Source organism: Bidens hawaiensis, unplaced genomic scaffold (assembly GCF_021521415.1).
Source record: "Bidens hawaiensis isolate Kalapana, Puna unplaced genomic scaffold, B.hawaiensis_p1.1 tig00013810_1, whole genome shotgun sequence".
Classification (NCBI taxonomy): domain Eukaryota; kingdom Viridiplantae; phylum Streptophyta; class Magnoliopsida; order Asterales; family Asteraceae; genus Bidens; species Bidens hawaiensis.
In genome coordinates, this window is record NW_027492181.1 from 349,917 (window position 1) to 367,377 (window position 17,461).

Below are 17,461 nucleotides of genomic sequence, written 5' to 3' on the forward strand. Positions count from 1 at the left end.
CAAGCGTTTTTTATCTTTAATATGAGTATGATTTTGTTATATAAAAATAAAAAAAATTACATCATTGTGTCTTTTTTCGTCATTGTGTCTTCCTGTTTGTCAATGCGTTTTTTTCGCCATTGTGTGTCAACTGATCATTGTGTTTTTTTCTAAATACCAATAACACCGTTGTGTAATAATATGTGAATATAATGAAAAATACCAACAAGTTATCTAATACATAAAACGTAATGATGATTACATATTACATAACAACCTAAAACGTAAAACACAATAATAAATACATATAACACAATGGTTTGAAACGTAAGACACAATGATAAATACATATAACACAATAACCTGAAACGTAAAACACAATAGAATCTACATATTATACAATGACTTGAACGTAATACACAATGAACATAATACTATTTTTCTCAAATTAAATGAATGTTGAGCACAATGACTAAAACACAATAAGTAGATGGATCAGAAGACAACCCATCGCGTATCGCGATGGGTATGTCATAGAAACCCAAAATAGGCGGCGTCGCGATACGCGATCCACCAAAGCCAACTCGTCATTACATATCGCGATAACGTGGTCTGACAAGTGATGATGTGTGTCACGCCATGTGGAAAAGCTAGTGGTGATGATTCACGGCTACTGGGCGGCATCGCGAACGCGATGAACACCCTGAAACTCCATCACGTATTGCGATGGGGTATAATAATATTAAAGTGGTCGGAGATCCATTGCGATACGCGATGGATCCTTTCAAAGACCCATCGCGTATCGCGATGGGTCAACTGTGCAACACCTATAAATAGGTCAGCCAGTCATTCCATTTACATCACACTCATCTCACTCTCTCTACCTTGTAAAGCGTGCCACCGACCCGACACTCATACCTCGTAAAGCGTATACCGACTTGACGTTTCCTCGAAGTACATGCCATCACAATACGAATCGAAGTTCCGCCTCGAAGTGCTTGCCAACAAAGCTCGAGGACCGCCATGTCTCAATTTTCGTGCAAGAAAAGTATTGATAAAGATTTCATCGATAAACGTGCAAGCGTGAAAGTGCTACCTAAAAATCTAGCAAATTATAATCCAAACAAGGTAGGGGTTATGCCCAAGTAAAATATTATTATTATAATATTAAAATATGCTTAGATCCTAGTCGAGGTATACTCAATATCTCAAGAATAAACAAATAAAAGCATAAATTAATAAAGTAACTCTTTATTAATAAAAATATTATTTAAGTTTATTAAATAAATAAAAGAAAAAAAGTAATTATTTGTTTTGAAAATATTATTTAAGATTCTTAAATAATAAGTAAAGAAATTAAATATGCGTTTCTTCGAGAAGAAGAAACATAGTGTTAGAAAAGTAAACAAGTCGAACTTATTAAATAAAGAAAAGACATTTTGAACTAAATGTTCGAAAAGAAAATATAATCGAGGTAAAGATTATACAAAATAGACTAAAGGTTTAAAGCTAGATCATTGATCTAGTAATAACAAATTGTTATACTCGTACTATAGGTCCGAGATAACAAGAAAAGACAACTTAAATAGTGAAGTGAAGATGATCAATTTTAAAGGTGAATACGTCTCAAACTTTTATAACTTGTTAAATCGAGACAGGTAATGAAGAATATGAGCTTGAAGAATCGAAGTGACCACTAGGCGATCTGATGGCTCAGATCATTTTGTTAAATAATAAATACGTAAATGATGGTTTAATGAATAAGTAATCTTTTGTAAACATTAAACGGATATTTTATAATCCCATATTTTATATATTAATATTTTAATCCACGCCAATATTTCCGCTAATTAACCATAACTCTGATTTATTACAAAAACGGTATCAACTGCGAGTCACACGCCTAGGCCCAAGATGGGGGTGTGATAACCAACTTTACCGAGAACTCACCATCCTTATCTCCCAACCATTCCCAATAATCCGAACCCCCTTCCTATATGTTGCACTTAACAATTTGAAGCATTTCTCCCATTCTTCTATTTCTTGCTCCGACATTAGATTTCTCGACCATTCCCACCTCTAGCTAATAGCCCACACCCTTGCCTCCAAAACCGATCAGTAACTTAACAAAACTTGTTTTTTTTCAAGTTTAAATAAGTTAGGACACACCTCCTTTAAACTCGAATTCCCGACCCTATTATCGGTCCAGAAACTAAGTTTCTTACCATCTCCCAAGTTTCCTTTTATCAAATCACCCGTATTGCTACCATTAAACCTTAGCTTATTCACTGCTTTAGCTATATTCATCCACACCCCAACGTTTCCACTTTTAAAAGGAACTGCCTCCCAACTGGAGCCCTTACAGCCAAGATAATACGTTTCTACAACCCATCTTCATGCGTTTTAAGTCTCCAGCCCCATTTAGCCAATAAAGAGTAGTTGATGTCTTTAAGGCTCGAGATACCGAGCCCACCTTTTTTTTTCGGGATTGTCACTTTCTCCCAAGCAACCTAATGAATCTTCCTAATATTACTCGACCCCCCTCCCTCAATATTGAGCCCACCTTGGTGTACCGGCTGCGTCGATTTGGAGAGTGTATACGGTGGTGTGAGGTCGTCGATTTGGAGAGTGTAATTGGAGGGATAAATGAAAAGTTAAGGAGGAGATGGAGGGAAATATTATGTATGATGAAACCCTGCTCGTTAGATTCATCTCATATCGACGGCCAGGATAAATCTTGGCACGGATCCGGAGGTGTCGCCGCTAAAGGTGTCGCCGCTAATACGCACTTTTCTTGTAGTGAATAAGAATCTCTTCATAATTCTTTCTAAATTTTCTACCACTTTACTCGGGACTTTGAATAGGGAAAAATAATACACGGGTAAACTAGAGAAGCACCGATTTAAATTTAATATGTTTAATTAAACCTAATATGTTTAATCTCTCTCCATAGATGGCACGTAGTATTTATTGGTATAGTCTCTCAAAAATAGAAAAGTATTTATTGGTATAAATATTCACTAGTTCCAACAAGACGAACGGTTGGTCCACCCCTTCCCCTACTACTCGATCAACATTTCTTTTTATTAATTATTGCCGTGGACTTATACCAATTCGTCCAACTGAATATTATTATTTTACAAACAGCTTATTACAAAAAAGAAATATGAAACCTTATTTAAATAACATTCTTCTCATTTTATTATATCAAGAATTAATAATTTAAACAAGCGTGGTTTAAAGTCTCCATTCAAGACTCTTTCTAGTGCTTTCAATTCTAAATCTTTAGTTTTTTAACTTTTCATTTCTTCTCTCTTTTCTTTTTCTCTCTCAATTTGTAAACAATAAATTTCATGAGATATGGAATTGAGTTTGAGCTTAGGTGATGCCACCACCACCACCGCTGCAGCCGTTACTACCACCGAAGGAGTAAATAAGAGTCTAGGGTCTTGCATGGCCCTAGGGATGAACCCTCATGATGATGATGATGATAATGATGATGGTGATAAATATGATGACGATGATGATGATAATAATATTGATGAAGAACATCATGATGAACATATATTGAAAGAAAATAAACGGTTCCAAGATGTAACTGTTAGTAGTCAAAGACTTTCTTTGATGAATCCACCGGTTCAACTTGATCTACTTCCTTCGGCACCGGTTCTTCGTCTTCATACATCTTTTCCATGGTCTCCTAACGGTTCGATCTATCTCTCTCTGTCTTATATATATGTATCTATGCAAAAGGGCTAGCTAGTCTAGGAGCAACTGGTAAGGTTGCTTTTTATTTTACCATAGTCATTAGTCATGCGTTCAAGCCTTAGGAAATATGTTCCTGCATAAAGTGTAGGGTAAGACTGTGTGCATATCAGGGTCCTCCGTGGCCCTATACATGCACAAAAACACAATATGTATGTTTGTTGACATAAAATATGAGAAGGGTATATTAAGTTGCAATCTTTATATAAAAATAAAAAAAAATTAATATTGGTCATGGCTGATCAGGGAGTTCAGAGGGTGGTTCTTCAGGAAATGCGGCAGGCGGTGTGAAGCGGATGGTGGGGACGGAGGAAGCAACGTCATCATTTCGGTTGGAGTTCATGAGTTACGGCGGAAGGACTGGAAGTGGGAATCATAAGAGGGGTGGCTTTGAGATAGGAAACGATGCCGTTGCGGTGGAACGAGCTTCTTCTAGGGCAAGTGATGAAGATGATCACCATGGATTGTCAAGAAAGAAATTGAGATTGTCTAAGGAACAATCTGCTTATTTAGAAGAAAGCTTCAAAGAACATAATACCTTAAATCTAGTAAGTTAATATCTTCATGTGTGTGTTTGTGACAAGTGTGGTCTTGTGTTTGTTTTCCTGACAAGTGTGTTTAAATCATCAAAGTGTTTTGTTATTTATATTTCAAATAATTTACAATAATTCTAACCATGAGGGCTATAATTTATGTAACTATATATATGTATTACATGCAATATTTACACAGTATATATATTTCTTTTTTGGTGAATTTATGTTAGAACTTAACTAATTTTGTGGGCATGAACAAGTCATCTTTTCCAATAGATTTTTACCTAAAATATAATATTGCTCTTTTATATAAGAATATTTTCTTTTTCATTTTAATATTTGTTTATTGTATTTTGAACTTATTGTAAAAAACTATTTTCATATGCTTTTCCTACTGACCCACTCATTGAAAGCTTATTATGACGATATCCATTTAGATTTTACAGATCTTTGTAAAAGTTTAATATTCATATCTGTTATATTTATTCTGGGTCCGTAAAAATACAGAATTTGTCTTTAGCAAAAGTTACTTTAATGTTTTGACGAATAATTAAAGATTTATAAACTATGTACATAGACATCATTGAAACTGAAATATTATTTGTTTTATTCTTCTAATTTACTTTTTGTTGGAGCAGAAACAGAAGCTTGCACTTGCAGAACAGCTTCATCTTAGACCTAGACAAGTAGAAGTCTGGTTTCAGAATAGAAGAGCAAGGTATAACCATATGTAATATAATACACTTGTTTAATGTTATCAGATTTACTATTGATAGACACAAATTATGAAGACTCGTCTAACATTTCACATTCAAAGTAGTTTAGAAAAAGTTATGCACTTTATTTGGTTCTTAACATATTATTGGTTTAGAAATAAACGTTTTCTATATATTGCATGTATGATACATATATAGAGACAAATATTAATTTCACAACCAATAATAATATGTTGCGAACCATAAAAACAACAAATTAATGTGTTGTATCTTTTATATACTGAACTTTTATGCATTATATAGCTTAACAAAGTTTATAAATCTTTTTCAACATATTATTTGTTCTGAAAACCGACTTATATAAATATAGGACGAAACTGAAGCAAACTGAGGTGGACTTTGAGTACTTGAAGAGGTGTTGTGAAACCCTAACAGATGAAAACAGAAGGCTACACAAAGAGCTTCAAGAACTAAGAGCATTAAAGACTAGTTCCAATCCATTTTACATGCAACTTCCAGCCACAACCCTGACCATGTGTCCGTCATGTGAGCGTGTAGCAACCACCTCCGCTGCTATCCCTTCGCCAACCTCCACCAAGCCAGTGGAACAAAACTCAAAGAATGTTCCCGGTGTCACACGCGCCACCGTCTAGTAACTCTCACCACCAGCCTGCTGCACCCTCATGAATAAGAGAGAGACAGTAGATATCAATTTATGTACATACGCTCCAAGCTTTAAATTTTGTGATGTGAATCTTGTTGATTTAATTTGGTGATATTGGTGATATAGATATTTAAAGATACAAAAAGAAGAAAAAAGTATAATGTGGACTAGGATGATTTTATATAAGATTTTTAAGGAAAAAAAGATGATTTTTTTTTTCTTTATATGAATTTATTTTGGTGCAATATAGAATTTGTACTAAGGGACAAAATTATAATCTTGTTTTTTGCAAGTAATCATATACTTGTTAGTTTTTAATTTTTCTCTTTTCACTTTTATTTATATATTTGGTTTTTATAATATCTTCTTTTTATCATATATAATTGTTCTTTTGTCATCTAATTATAACGATACTAACGTACGTGATTAAATATTAATTAAAGTAAAATAAAGAAATTCAAAATAGTTTGATAATACTTTTACTAATGCTCTGTTTTTTTTTCATATAGCTACTAAAAATATAGATTAATTTGTTCAAAATAGTTTGATAATAGTTAAAAATTAGACAAATATATTATTATTTTTCAAAAGTTTTGGTAAATTAATTAATCATTTTATTAAATTTAGAAAATCTTGTCTTTATATTTTTGAAAACTTTATATATATATAATATTATTTTCTAGAAGTTTATATTATTTTTCTGAGTGTGGAAATATATTTTTATAGGTGTAGAAGCATGTTTTATTGTTTTAAGGCATGCTTGGGTTTGCTTTAAGAAAAGAGGGGGATGGTGGCGACCATCTTATTTGTTTAATGATTTCAACAAGAACACATAGTTGAAATGTGTTTTGGTGTGTGAAAGAGAAGGTAGGGACAAGAATGTCAAATTTATGAAAAATGTCTGGTAAAGGTGGTACCCTACGAGGACCACCAATTATGAGGACACACAAGGAAAGTACAAACACTTCATTATTTCCAATTTTAACCTTTCTTTGTCACGTTGCCTCTCACGAGACTAACCCTTCGGCATTCATTTTTATTTTTTGTCACAAGTTCCATGTTCATATTTCTATTTTAGTTTATCTATAAATATGTAGTTTTATCATTTATCATGTTTTTATTTTATTCATAATCCCTAAACTATTCTAATTAAGATTTGCTTTAAAACGTGATTTTTAAGAAAAGTTTTGATATTTAAATTTTATATACTAAGTACACAATCTTTGAGTTCACATTGAAAATAAGATAATGGATTTTATACCATTAACGAACGAAACTAAACGAACACGAACATGCTAATTTTTTTCAAACAAATAAACATGAACACAAATATTTGTCTTATGAAAAGGAGGCGGTAAATGTAGGTGACGATGGTGGTTGAGACATGAGAGGGTAGGTTGATGATGGCGGTTGGTAATCGAAAGTTAACCGGTGATTGAGAGGATAGACCGGCGACGAAGAATTGTAGAGGTGAACAGTTAAATTAGGGTTTGATAATGAAAGATCTTTACAAATAAATGAGATGTTATAACTCGTTTATGGGCTATCCGGGTTTGGTGAGACTCATAACCCGTGAAAATTATTGTTTGATGAGTTAGGGTTATTTAACAAATAAATGAGATGTTATAACTCATTTAATGGTTATCCGGGTTTGGTGAGACCGTCACCTGTGAAAAATATTATTATTATGAAATTGTTGCTTAAATAAGTGAGATGTTATAACACATTTAAGAACTATCCGGGTTTGATGAAACTCATACCCGTGAATTCGGGTCAAATGCATGAGAAAACTCAAATCACAAATCAACTAATCTTATGGCTTGAGAGAGGGTGATAAACAGCCAAAAAGTGACTATATATTATTTTTTTGGTAAACATTTAGATAGATATGTCCATAATCCATATAAATTAAAAATTGATCATGGTCATACCATAAGTATCGATCCCCCTTTTCTGCCGACTTTTTCTTTCTTGGTAAAATTTGAAAATTTTTCCATGCGTCCAACTGCATTTCAAAGTCAATATTCAAGTTCACATGCATCTTCATGTCCAACTTGATCCCTTTGTCCTTCTCAAAATCAAGAAATGTGTGATATGAGTTTTCTATAATCAAATTAACCCTTTATAATTTCCTATATAAAAAGTCAATGTGTGAAATGATGATATTCTTCTAAAAAACTATTTGTATAATACTCACTCTACTACAATAATAGAAAACATATGCAAAAAAGGCTTTAGTTTAAAAAAACATGCCAATAATCCACGAGAGTCACTGCCAATTTCTAATGAGGACCTAAATAAAACAGAAATATTTGTTTTACGGTAAATACTCAATCCGTCAGTAATTGGCAAATGAACAAAGAAATATTGTAATGAAATATGTCACTACTCAAGATATTTATAGATCAGTAATTTCTGCTTCTTCTTCATCATTCTCTTCAGCTCCACCTACATCATCAACATTCTCAATATCTTGATTATGTTGTGCACCTTGATATTGTTGAAGGCAATCACATTCTAAAGAAAGTATTTCTGTTCTTTGGCTTCATGTAAGAATATATCTTCTCATCAAGATTAATTGTAAGGCCTTAAAGCATGCGCCCTAAGCAAGTTATCGTCACATCGATTATACTTAAAAACACGATTTATTTCATTCAAACATGTAACAAAATACATTACATAAGCTCATCATTATTTTCTAAAACATACGTTAAATTACACGTATCATCATCTTTACAAACAAACGTTCATGCCATACCCACGAGATCCTCCGCCTAAGCCAAGAGCTTCCCAACCTTCAAACACTGACTTGCATACAGTCAAAAATACATGTAAAAGTCAACCGCGCTTAGTGAGTTTTATCAGTATCTTTTAAAAAGGTATTTTAATTTCATTAGTCGTTTACATCATTAAAGCATTCAGTTTAAGCAAAACCCTTTTAATTAGGAGACATCAATGTTTAGGGAAAGACCACCCTAACCAGCCCACAGACAACCAACCAGTTTTTTGACATATGTGTTCCTACCAAGACCGGTAACACATAATTCCCAACACTTTCACCCGCTAGACTGATTACACTTCTAAGATTAGCACAAGTATCTTTAAGCAAATAAGACCGTACATACAGTACTCAACACGATACACATCATTAAACGCGCAATAACTCAGTGTTATTATTTGCACATAATTAGATTTCTAACACATACTTGATCACATCACAAAGACGTGATCAAGAACAGGTATCCATCATTCAAACAGTAGTCACGACTATTACGTCATCGTTGGACTTATGGCTATCCTCACATAGCACCGTCCCCTGTGGATGTAAGAATTAGGTCATCTCAAAACAATGTACGCCTCACATCACGCAACCCTATTTACACGATCATGCCAAACATCCCCAGACTCTTGAAGAGTCACATCACATTCCTCCTACTCTAACAAGTCACATCACATTAAGCATACGACAAGTCATTAGATCAACATATAAATCTATGTTGAAACTATTACCTATGATGAAACACACGCTCGCCTTAATCAATCCAATTCCATCATAATTCCTTATTAAATTATAATAATTATGATGCAATCGAACAATAATCACTTCACAAACAAACCCTGGGTATAATTTTGATCTTACACCAAAATAGAACTTCGATTCACCTAATCACAGCACGATTTACTCTGACAAAAACGAAGCACAAAATCACCAAATTTAAGCAATTAATAATGAATTACCGATTTCAACACAAAATCAATCCACAATATTCATATATCAAAACCGAATCAAATCAAAGAAAACTGATGTTGATTCATCATAATTTGAACCAAACCCTTTTGAAACTGAGCGAACTTTCACAATTGAGCTTAAATGTTCTCTGATACCACTTGTAAGGTCCTTGTTTAGGATCAAACAAGGAATGTTAGATACGTAAACTCAATTAACGTGACAAAACCAAGTAAATTGAGCAGGTATAACTTCAATTTGATAGACTCGATAATAGAGAGATGAACAAGCAAGAATATTATCAAAGTAAATATAAATAGTGCTAATTCATTCATGAAAGTATTCATACAAGTTTGGAAATGTGATAATTGATATCTATTACATGAACACACATCTATTTATACCCTTGAATGAATTAAACAACTTAGCAAACCAGATGAAAGTATTGACGTGAAACAAACCTTTTGGGCGAAACTGAATTGTTCACACACAACCCATACTTTCGCTTAGATAAATATTTTCATAATTCACCTAAGTGTTTAAAAAAAACTAGTCTTAACCAAATATTGATAATCATCAGCCCTTTTTAGGTCTTTATACACCCGTTTCTAGATTTTTCGGTGGCCAATTAGGCAACCGCCTGTAAGGTGGTATTGTCAAGGGAGGCACACCACGACATATATTAGCGTTTCACAACATCGACTACAACTAAAAGTTTTCTTAAGTTGGTCTGGCATTTGTATTTATTTGAATGAGGCATTTGGATGTTCCCCCACTTTTTTAATGGTAATTGGGAGGACCCGCTACACAAAGGAGGCATCGAGAAGGGGAGGTTTTTACACATCTCTAAGATCCTCCGGAGTCCTAACTCAAAGGCGAGATTGACTATAACTTTTGTAACTTATGTTACATTTTCAATGTTACCCATAAGACCATAACATTAGTTTGTATGAGTTTTCACTCATGTTGGGCAAACAAGTGGATAATTGTCTTTATCTTAAGAGACATGTTGACTCTTAAGACAAGTGATAGGACTACTTTTTTTACCGGCTAAATGTTACAATCCATTAAATCTTGATCTCCTATTATGTATCCTAATCACCTTATCATCCCACTAAAGTGAGAAATATGGCATAGAATCTGAACTATTTATGGGAAGGGTGTTGGAGCCTTAGAGGTTGGAAGAATGGACACCTATTCAAGTTTTGGACCAATCTTTTTGCGTAAATGTGTTTTCATACGAGGTTATTAATTTTAATCATCAAAAAATATATATTATTTGTATAATGTTTGATGTTTGTGAATGTTTGCTTTAGAAGGAAAACCCAAGTCGATACTAGACAGGGAGGTTGTAGGCACCACAAAAGTTTGAACATAACCATGTCAAAAACTCTAGTACAGCCGGCTAGCCACCAAGGCACCAAATTGATTCGAGTAAATCTATGTAAGGTGCAGATTTATTTGCAGTCTTATTGCGCGCAAATTAAAAATATAAAATTTTGTATTTATTTACAATATTATTGCAGCAAATTAAAACAATATAAATTTCATAATTTTATTTTTTATAAAACGTACTTGCTAACGAAGCACTGATATCTATCCCATAATAGGTGCCTAGGTGGTTAAACCTTAGCGTCGATAGTCCGTTGGTAAAGTTTCTGTCTGTAAACTTTCAATGAAATTAATCAGGTGTCTGAGGAATCTTGTCTATAATCCCAGTCATCAACGGATTGCTAATGAATACGTTCGTTGGTGATACCCATGTTTTCTAGTACTTAAATTATGTTTGTTAGTTATACTCACTATAGATTTGTGTAAAATTTTGATGCATCCGAGTTCTAAAATCAATGCATCAGAATATAATGTGCTAAAATGATTCACGAAGAAATAATGAGTTCTAAAGATTTGGTGCATCGTTGTTATAAAACCTGCCCGCCACACACTATTTGTATTTTTTTTATTTTTTTTTTCAATGACAAAAGGTGACACTGTACATCCGTGACTGCAGACAACGTTGAGTGGCTCAACATCTCCTCTTCCTAGAAAAACTCGTTGCCTGAAGGCCAATTGTGGTCAAACCCAATAGTATCAGATTCAAAGTTAAGACATTCCGGTTTCCAACCTAATTCTCATTTTACATTCCAACGCCAGAAGAGGTAAAGCACATTTTCCACACAACTTGTATTTAATGTAGAACAAAAAGCTTATTCTTAAATTTCATCAAACATCTAACATTTTACACATTATTTTAACTCCTTGGATTATGCTTAAAAAATTTAAGAATAAAACACTAAAAAGACCAAAAAAAAAATCAAAACATTATTGAAGTGATCATGAAAGTTTAAATCAAACTTTAAATATTGTTCACCCCTATAATCTAACCTTCCTTTTATAAGGTATTTCAGTTTCGATTTGCTTCTTGTTTATTTATTAGTTTGTTTATTTATTTTTTTAATCATGGATAGAGATGGCGGTGGAGAACTGATGTATAACTAAACGAATAAAGTATTGTGACAAATTTAAATAATTAATTTATTTCAAGAGTGCAATGTAGAACTGATGTCCTCCAATGGTTTGGTGCTACTTTGCCAAGTCATCTCATTCCTTAGACAATCATTTTCTAATAAAACTATTTTAATAGAAGAAATTATCAGAATAACTTTTTTAATATTATAATAATGATCATCATCATAATCTGCTCTTTCCCCTTCTAAGGATACAATGCTGATTAGAAAGATAATATAGTTTTCTAGGAACACCAAGGTTGAATAATATGTTTTTGTTTCAATAGGTTTTTGTTGACGTGCTTAGTTTCCTTTCATATAAATCATACATATGTAACAGAGGTAATAATGTAATATATATACGAGAAAATCAAGTTACCAAAATAAATTGCAAGAAATCAATAAAAATCATTCATTTAATTCTTAACATTTTAAATAATTAAAATAAATAAAGATGATATTAAAGTGACATTAAATATATATTTTCTCTCCAATTAATATAACAAATCAAACTATAATAATTTTCTATTTGATTAACATAATTAATCAAACCATTATAACCAAAATATTAAAACAAAAAACAAAAAATTGTGTTTATGATTTATTAGTCCTATATCTTGATTTCATCATACATAACTATAATTTCTTTATACACAACATTTGTGTTTTTGCGTAATCTACTGTGTATTCTACATAAAAAGTATTTCCTACATGATAAATAGCATATAGACAAAAAAAATCAAATTACGTGCCCGTGTATTTTAGCATCAATAAGTATGTGTGTGTGTGTAAAACCTACATCGAAATACATATAACTTATACATGTGTATTTCAAAACTTAACAAAATCATACACACAAACTATAGTTTACAAAAAAAATTGTTTAAGCGAAGTTCCTACACACAAATTTTATCATATAATAAATCATATATGAAAAAGATCATGCAACTCAATTCATAAACAAAAAAATCATTGTATTTTTAATATTTTCAGTTATTATGATTTGATTAATTATGTTAACAAGATAGCGATTGTAATGATTCCATTAATTATGTTCAACGAATAGAACATATATTTATACGTTTTTATATATATTTTAGCATTTAAAGTTAAAAATTACTTGAATTGTCCGGTGTGTGTATATTAAGGGTTTACTAAAATCAAAGTTTAATTTTAGGTTTGATTTAATAACATGTGACAAGACACATGACCCTTGTAGCTTTATTAAAAATGACTAAATGATTGGAGGTGGCTACTTCATCTTTTATGCTTTGTCGTGAATGAGCTTCTTATCATAATCGCTTGAATAATTAAACAAAAAATAATAAAAGTCAAATAAAATATGCTTAAATTTAATTAGTCAACTACTCTTTAGCCACCGCCTTCTATTACTTAATTAAAAGTTTCTATGGAGTCTTCTGGATTGGATTAGTGCTTGCAACATCATTAGTAATTAACAAAACTTGTTATTAGTTTCATGTTTTACAAAGATACTAAAATTTTGTATAAATTTATTTCTATTTTAAAAGTTTTCGATGATAATTTACATGAATGTTTAAATTTAATAGGCAGTTATGAAAAAGAAACTCAAATGTTAATAAATTATATGTTATTTTATATGTATTTGATTGTTTGGTATTTCTAATAGCCATCTTCATGAATTCATTGATGACCCAATGTCTTTCATTGACGATCTCTTGTTAAATGTAAGTCCTATTTTTTATCGGTCAACGCCTCATATATCATTCCATTGATGATACTATTGTAATACGCATATGATAAAGGTTTGAACTACCAAGAGTTAAAACTAAATAACCAGCTTCACCATCAAGAAGTTTAATACTCCATGCGGTCAAACGTGCTTAGTATGATCATATTTTGTTTGATGTTGTCTTTCGTCTTCGAAAATCAACCGATAACCTGAAGTCTTTCATTTTGATTCGTCCCCTCAAAGTGACTTTTTACCTTATAGATAAAGATGAAGGTTTGAACTTCCACTAATCAATATCAAATAAGTGGTTCTTCACAAAAAAAGATAACTTGATCAAACAAGCTCAATTGTGATCAAAAAATTTAATTTTCGTCAAGCCGGTTCTCCTACATTGTGACACCCTCTTTACGGCATAAAATGAGAATTCAAACCTAACTGACTTTAAATCAAATCACATGATCCAATCATTTTGTATTTGGATGAGACTTCATTATATAACAATCTAATACCCAACTTTTAAAAACAACAAAAACCCATCTTTAAAGATACTAATTAGCCCCCAGATCCACCATTTCTGAAGACGGTGGCGAAACTTGGACCAAAACATTGGAAGGCCGGACTCAAAATGTACACAAAATTCACAAACAAAGTGGGCCGGACTCAAAATGTACACAAAAATTCACAACCAAAGTGGGCCGGACTCAAAATGTACACAAAAATTCACAACCAAAGTGGGCCGGACTCAAATTTTCAGTCGAAAACGGCTAAAATTACACTACGTATAAAACATTTTGGGCCGAAAAGGGCTAAATTTTACACTAAGTATAAAAATCTTCGGCCGAAAACGACTAAATTTTACACTACGCATAAAAGATTTCGGCCAAAAAAAGCTAAATATGCACTACGTATAAAAATTTCGGACGAAAACGGGTAAATTTACACTACCGCGTAAAAAAAACAGGGGGGCAGGGCCACCCCGGTCCCTAAGTAATCTTTGCCAGTGTCTGAAGACAAACTAAAAAATTAAAAAAACGTTTATTCCAAATTTATTTATTTTGACAATACTTCCCTTGTCTTCGCAATGTCTTCTAAAAATTCATCCAAGAAATTGTCTCCAAAATACCTTTCTTATAAGAATAATTGGATAGCGTCACTGGCAGTGTTGCCAGTGGTGTCGTGACACCAAGCAGTGTCTTCACTAGTGTCGTTATTTGAACTTGTTTGAGTGTTGCCAGAGAAACTAAGAGTGCCACCATTTGAAATTTCGTTTCAGTTGAATATTTGATTAAAAAAAACGATAAAAAATAGACAATCACAAACATGAAGATAAACAATAGTAGATCGAAAGCTAAGACTTTCATAAAATACGAACATAAATTACATAACTTCTTTCCGCCCCGGGTGAACCCCCTCGGATGGTGGCTCACACAATGACCAACACTTACAAAGAAACCCTATTTTTTTTTTTATAGCCTTGAGTTTTATTCTCCAAGCAAACCGCCTCTTTATGAAGAACTATCTTACTGTTATTAATAACAAAGTTATGGTTACTTTAAAAGTAAGTTGGATATAAAATCCTTCAAAAGTGTTTTGAAATGTTTTATCCTCATGTGTAAGGCTTGTCAATTTTTATGTTGATTGGCTAGGATACTAAATCATGTCAGAAAATAGGAATCATGTGTTGTTAAATTTAGTTACAACCTTATTAATATCAACATCACCGTCATTAAGTTGGATATAAAATCCTTCAAAAGTGTTTTGAAATGTTTTATCCTCATGTGTAAGGCTTGTCAACTTTTATGTTGATTGGCTAGGATACTAAATCATGTCAGAAAATAGGAATCATGTGTTGTTAAATTTAGTTACAACCTTATTAATATCAACATCACCATCATTACTTGTGTAACTAATGATGAAGATGTTGAAGAACTTATGAAAACTTGAATTTTTCTGTCCACTGCCTACTTGGTATGAATGATTGACATAAGACTAAATTATTTGTTATAATTTATTTTGATTTTTTTTTAATTTTTGACAGGTTATAATTTGTGATTTGTATTTGTAATGGTATACTAGAGAACACAATTGAATCACTCAAATTTCTGGTAATGTTATTCATGAACTAAAGTGCTATAAATAGCTTACAAAAGAAACCGATAAAGTCACATGAACCCACGTAAACAACTAACTCCTATCAATTAGAAACAAACCATAAAGTACGGAATAAGCCAAAGAAAAAGTAAATCGTGTGCATGCAACCGTGCACTGCACATGCAACAAACAAAGTTGAACAAGTGGACCTCCCAAAGCTTAGAGCTGGACTGGACCTTATTTAACCCAAAGAAAAGAACAAAGGCCACATTACATATCTTCCCCTTAAACTGAAAGTGGGCACATCAGTTTAATACTTCAAGACTTGAACTCCCAGCAAACTCCTCATCCTTTCAAACACTTCAAGCTTAACTGGTTTAGTCATAACATCAGCAACCTGTTGAGCAGTTGAGCAATACTTCAGCAACACCTTTTCTTCATTTACTAGATCTCTTATGTAGTGAAAACGAACATCGATATGCTTAGTTCTTCGATGTAACACCGGATTCTTTGACAACTTGATTGCAGAATTATTGTCACAATAAATCTCCACTGCACCGATATGTTCCTCACTTAACTCTTCCAATAAACCTTTTAACCAAACAGTATGACAAGCACATGCTGTTGCAGCCACGTATTCGGCCTCAGTCGACGAGAGTGTTACTATATCTTGTTTCTTTGAACTCCAACAAATGGCTGCCCCGCTAAGAATGCATGCATACCCAGATGTACATTTTCGGTCTTCTGTATCTCATGCATAATCACTATCCGTGTACACCTGCAGCTTAGTTCTAACACCTTTCTGATATAACAAGCCAAAATCATAGGTTTCCTTCACATACCTTAATATTCTTTTTGCTAACAGCAAGTGCTCTTCTCGTGGTGTAACATCCCGAAATTTCTAAAGTAATATTTAATATATTATTTTGTCGGGTGAAATAAACGAGTTAGTGGAACGATAATAATAATAGCAAAATATGAAGACTTAGTAGGATAATTAGATGGGATTAGATATGGACCAAAAGGAAATATGGGCCTTCGGTCCATGGGCTTAAGGGAGTATAAATACCCCCTTAAACCCCAATCCTTTCCATTCCATCCATTTTTCCATCCTAATCTCTACACACACCCAAAACACACACAACCCGAACCAAGATCCAAAGGCGAGGACCCGAGCTCGTTGGTGCTAGATCGTCGTGACGAACCAAAGCAACAAGACCAGCTCGTGTTCGTAGTTCGACTCATTTACGGTACGTTTATATCGAGAACATGTTCGTTTAGGTTTGGATTAGTATAGAAATGATAGATCGGTGTTTGTATGGTAAAAACGAATCCTACAAAGCTAAACTTACTGAAAATTGTTAAGATTTGATGGGTTAATCGATTGATAAAAGAACCCGTAGCCTATATGCCTAAATCGCACCCCTTAAACATCGATGTTAGGCCGATTTGATGGTTGGGGTTTGTAGGCGCTGGTCAGACGATTACGTGGATACCTAAATCGAGTTATTTGGTTAAGAAACGAAGATGATTAAGGACGAACAGTAGCTGCAGCCGACAACTTCGCCTGCAAGCTAAGTTCGCCTGATGAACTTCGCCTGCAAAGCTAAGTTCGCCTGATGACAACTTCGCCTAAAAGCTAAGTTCGCCTAAGGTTTAACTTCTCCTAAAGCTAAGTTCGCCTAAGGTTTAACTTCGCCTAAAGCTAAGTTCGCCTAAGGTTTAACTTCGCCTAAAGCTAAGTTCGCCTGATGACAACTTCGCCTGC

General features: G+C 33.1%; 1 protein-coding gene across 1 annotated transcript; it reads left to right on the forward strand.

Moving 5' to 3' along the window:
* The first annotated feature begins 3,255 nt into the window (after positions 1-3,255).
* Positions 3,256-5,921, forward strand: LOC143545057 (homeobox-leucine zipper protein HAT14-like). The gene is made up of 4 exons (XM_077037007.1): positions 3,256-3,685; positions 3,991-4,292; positions 4,919-4,998; positions 5,367-5,921. The coding sequence occupies exons 1-4, from the start codon at positions 3,340-3,342 to the stop codon at positions 5,647-5,649; spliced, it is 1,011 nt and encodes a 336-aa protein (XP_076893122.1). The 5' UTR covers positions 3,256-3,339; the 3' UTR covers positions 5,650-5,921.
* Positions 5,922-17,461: the final 11,540 nt, after the last annotated feature.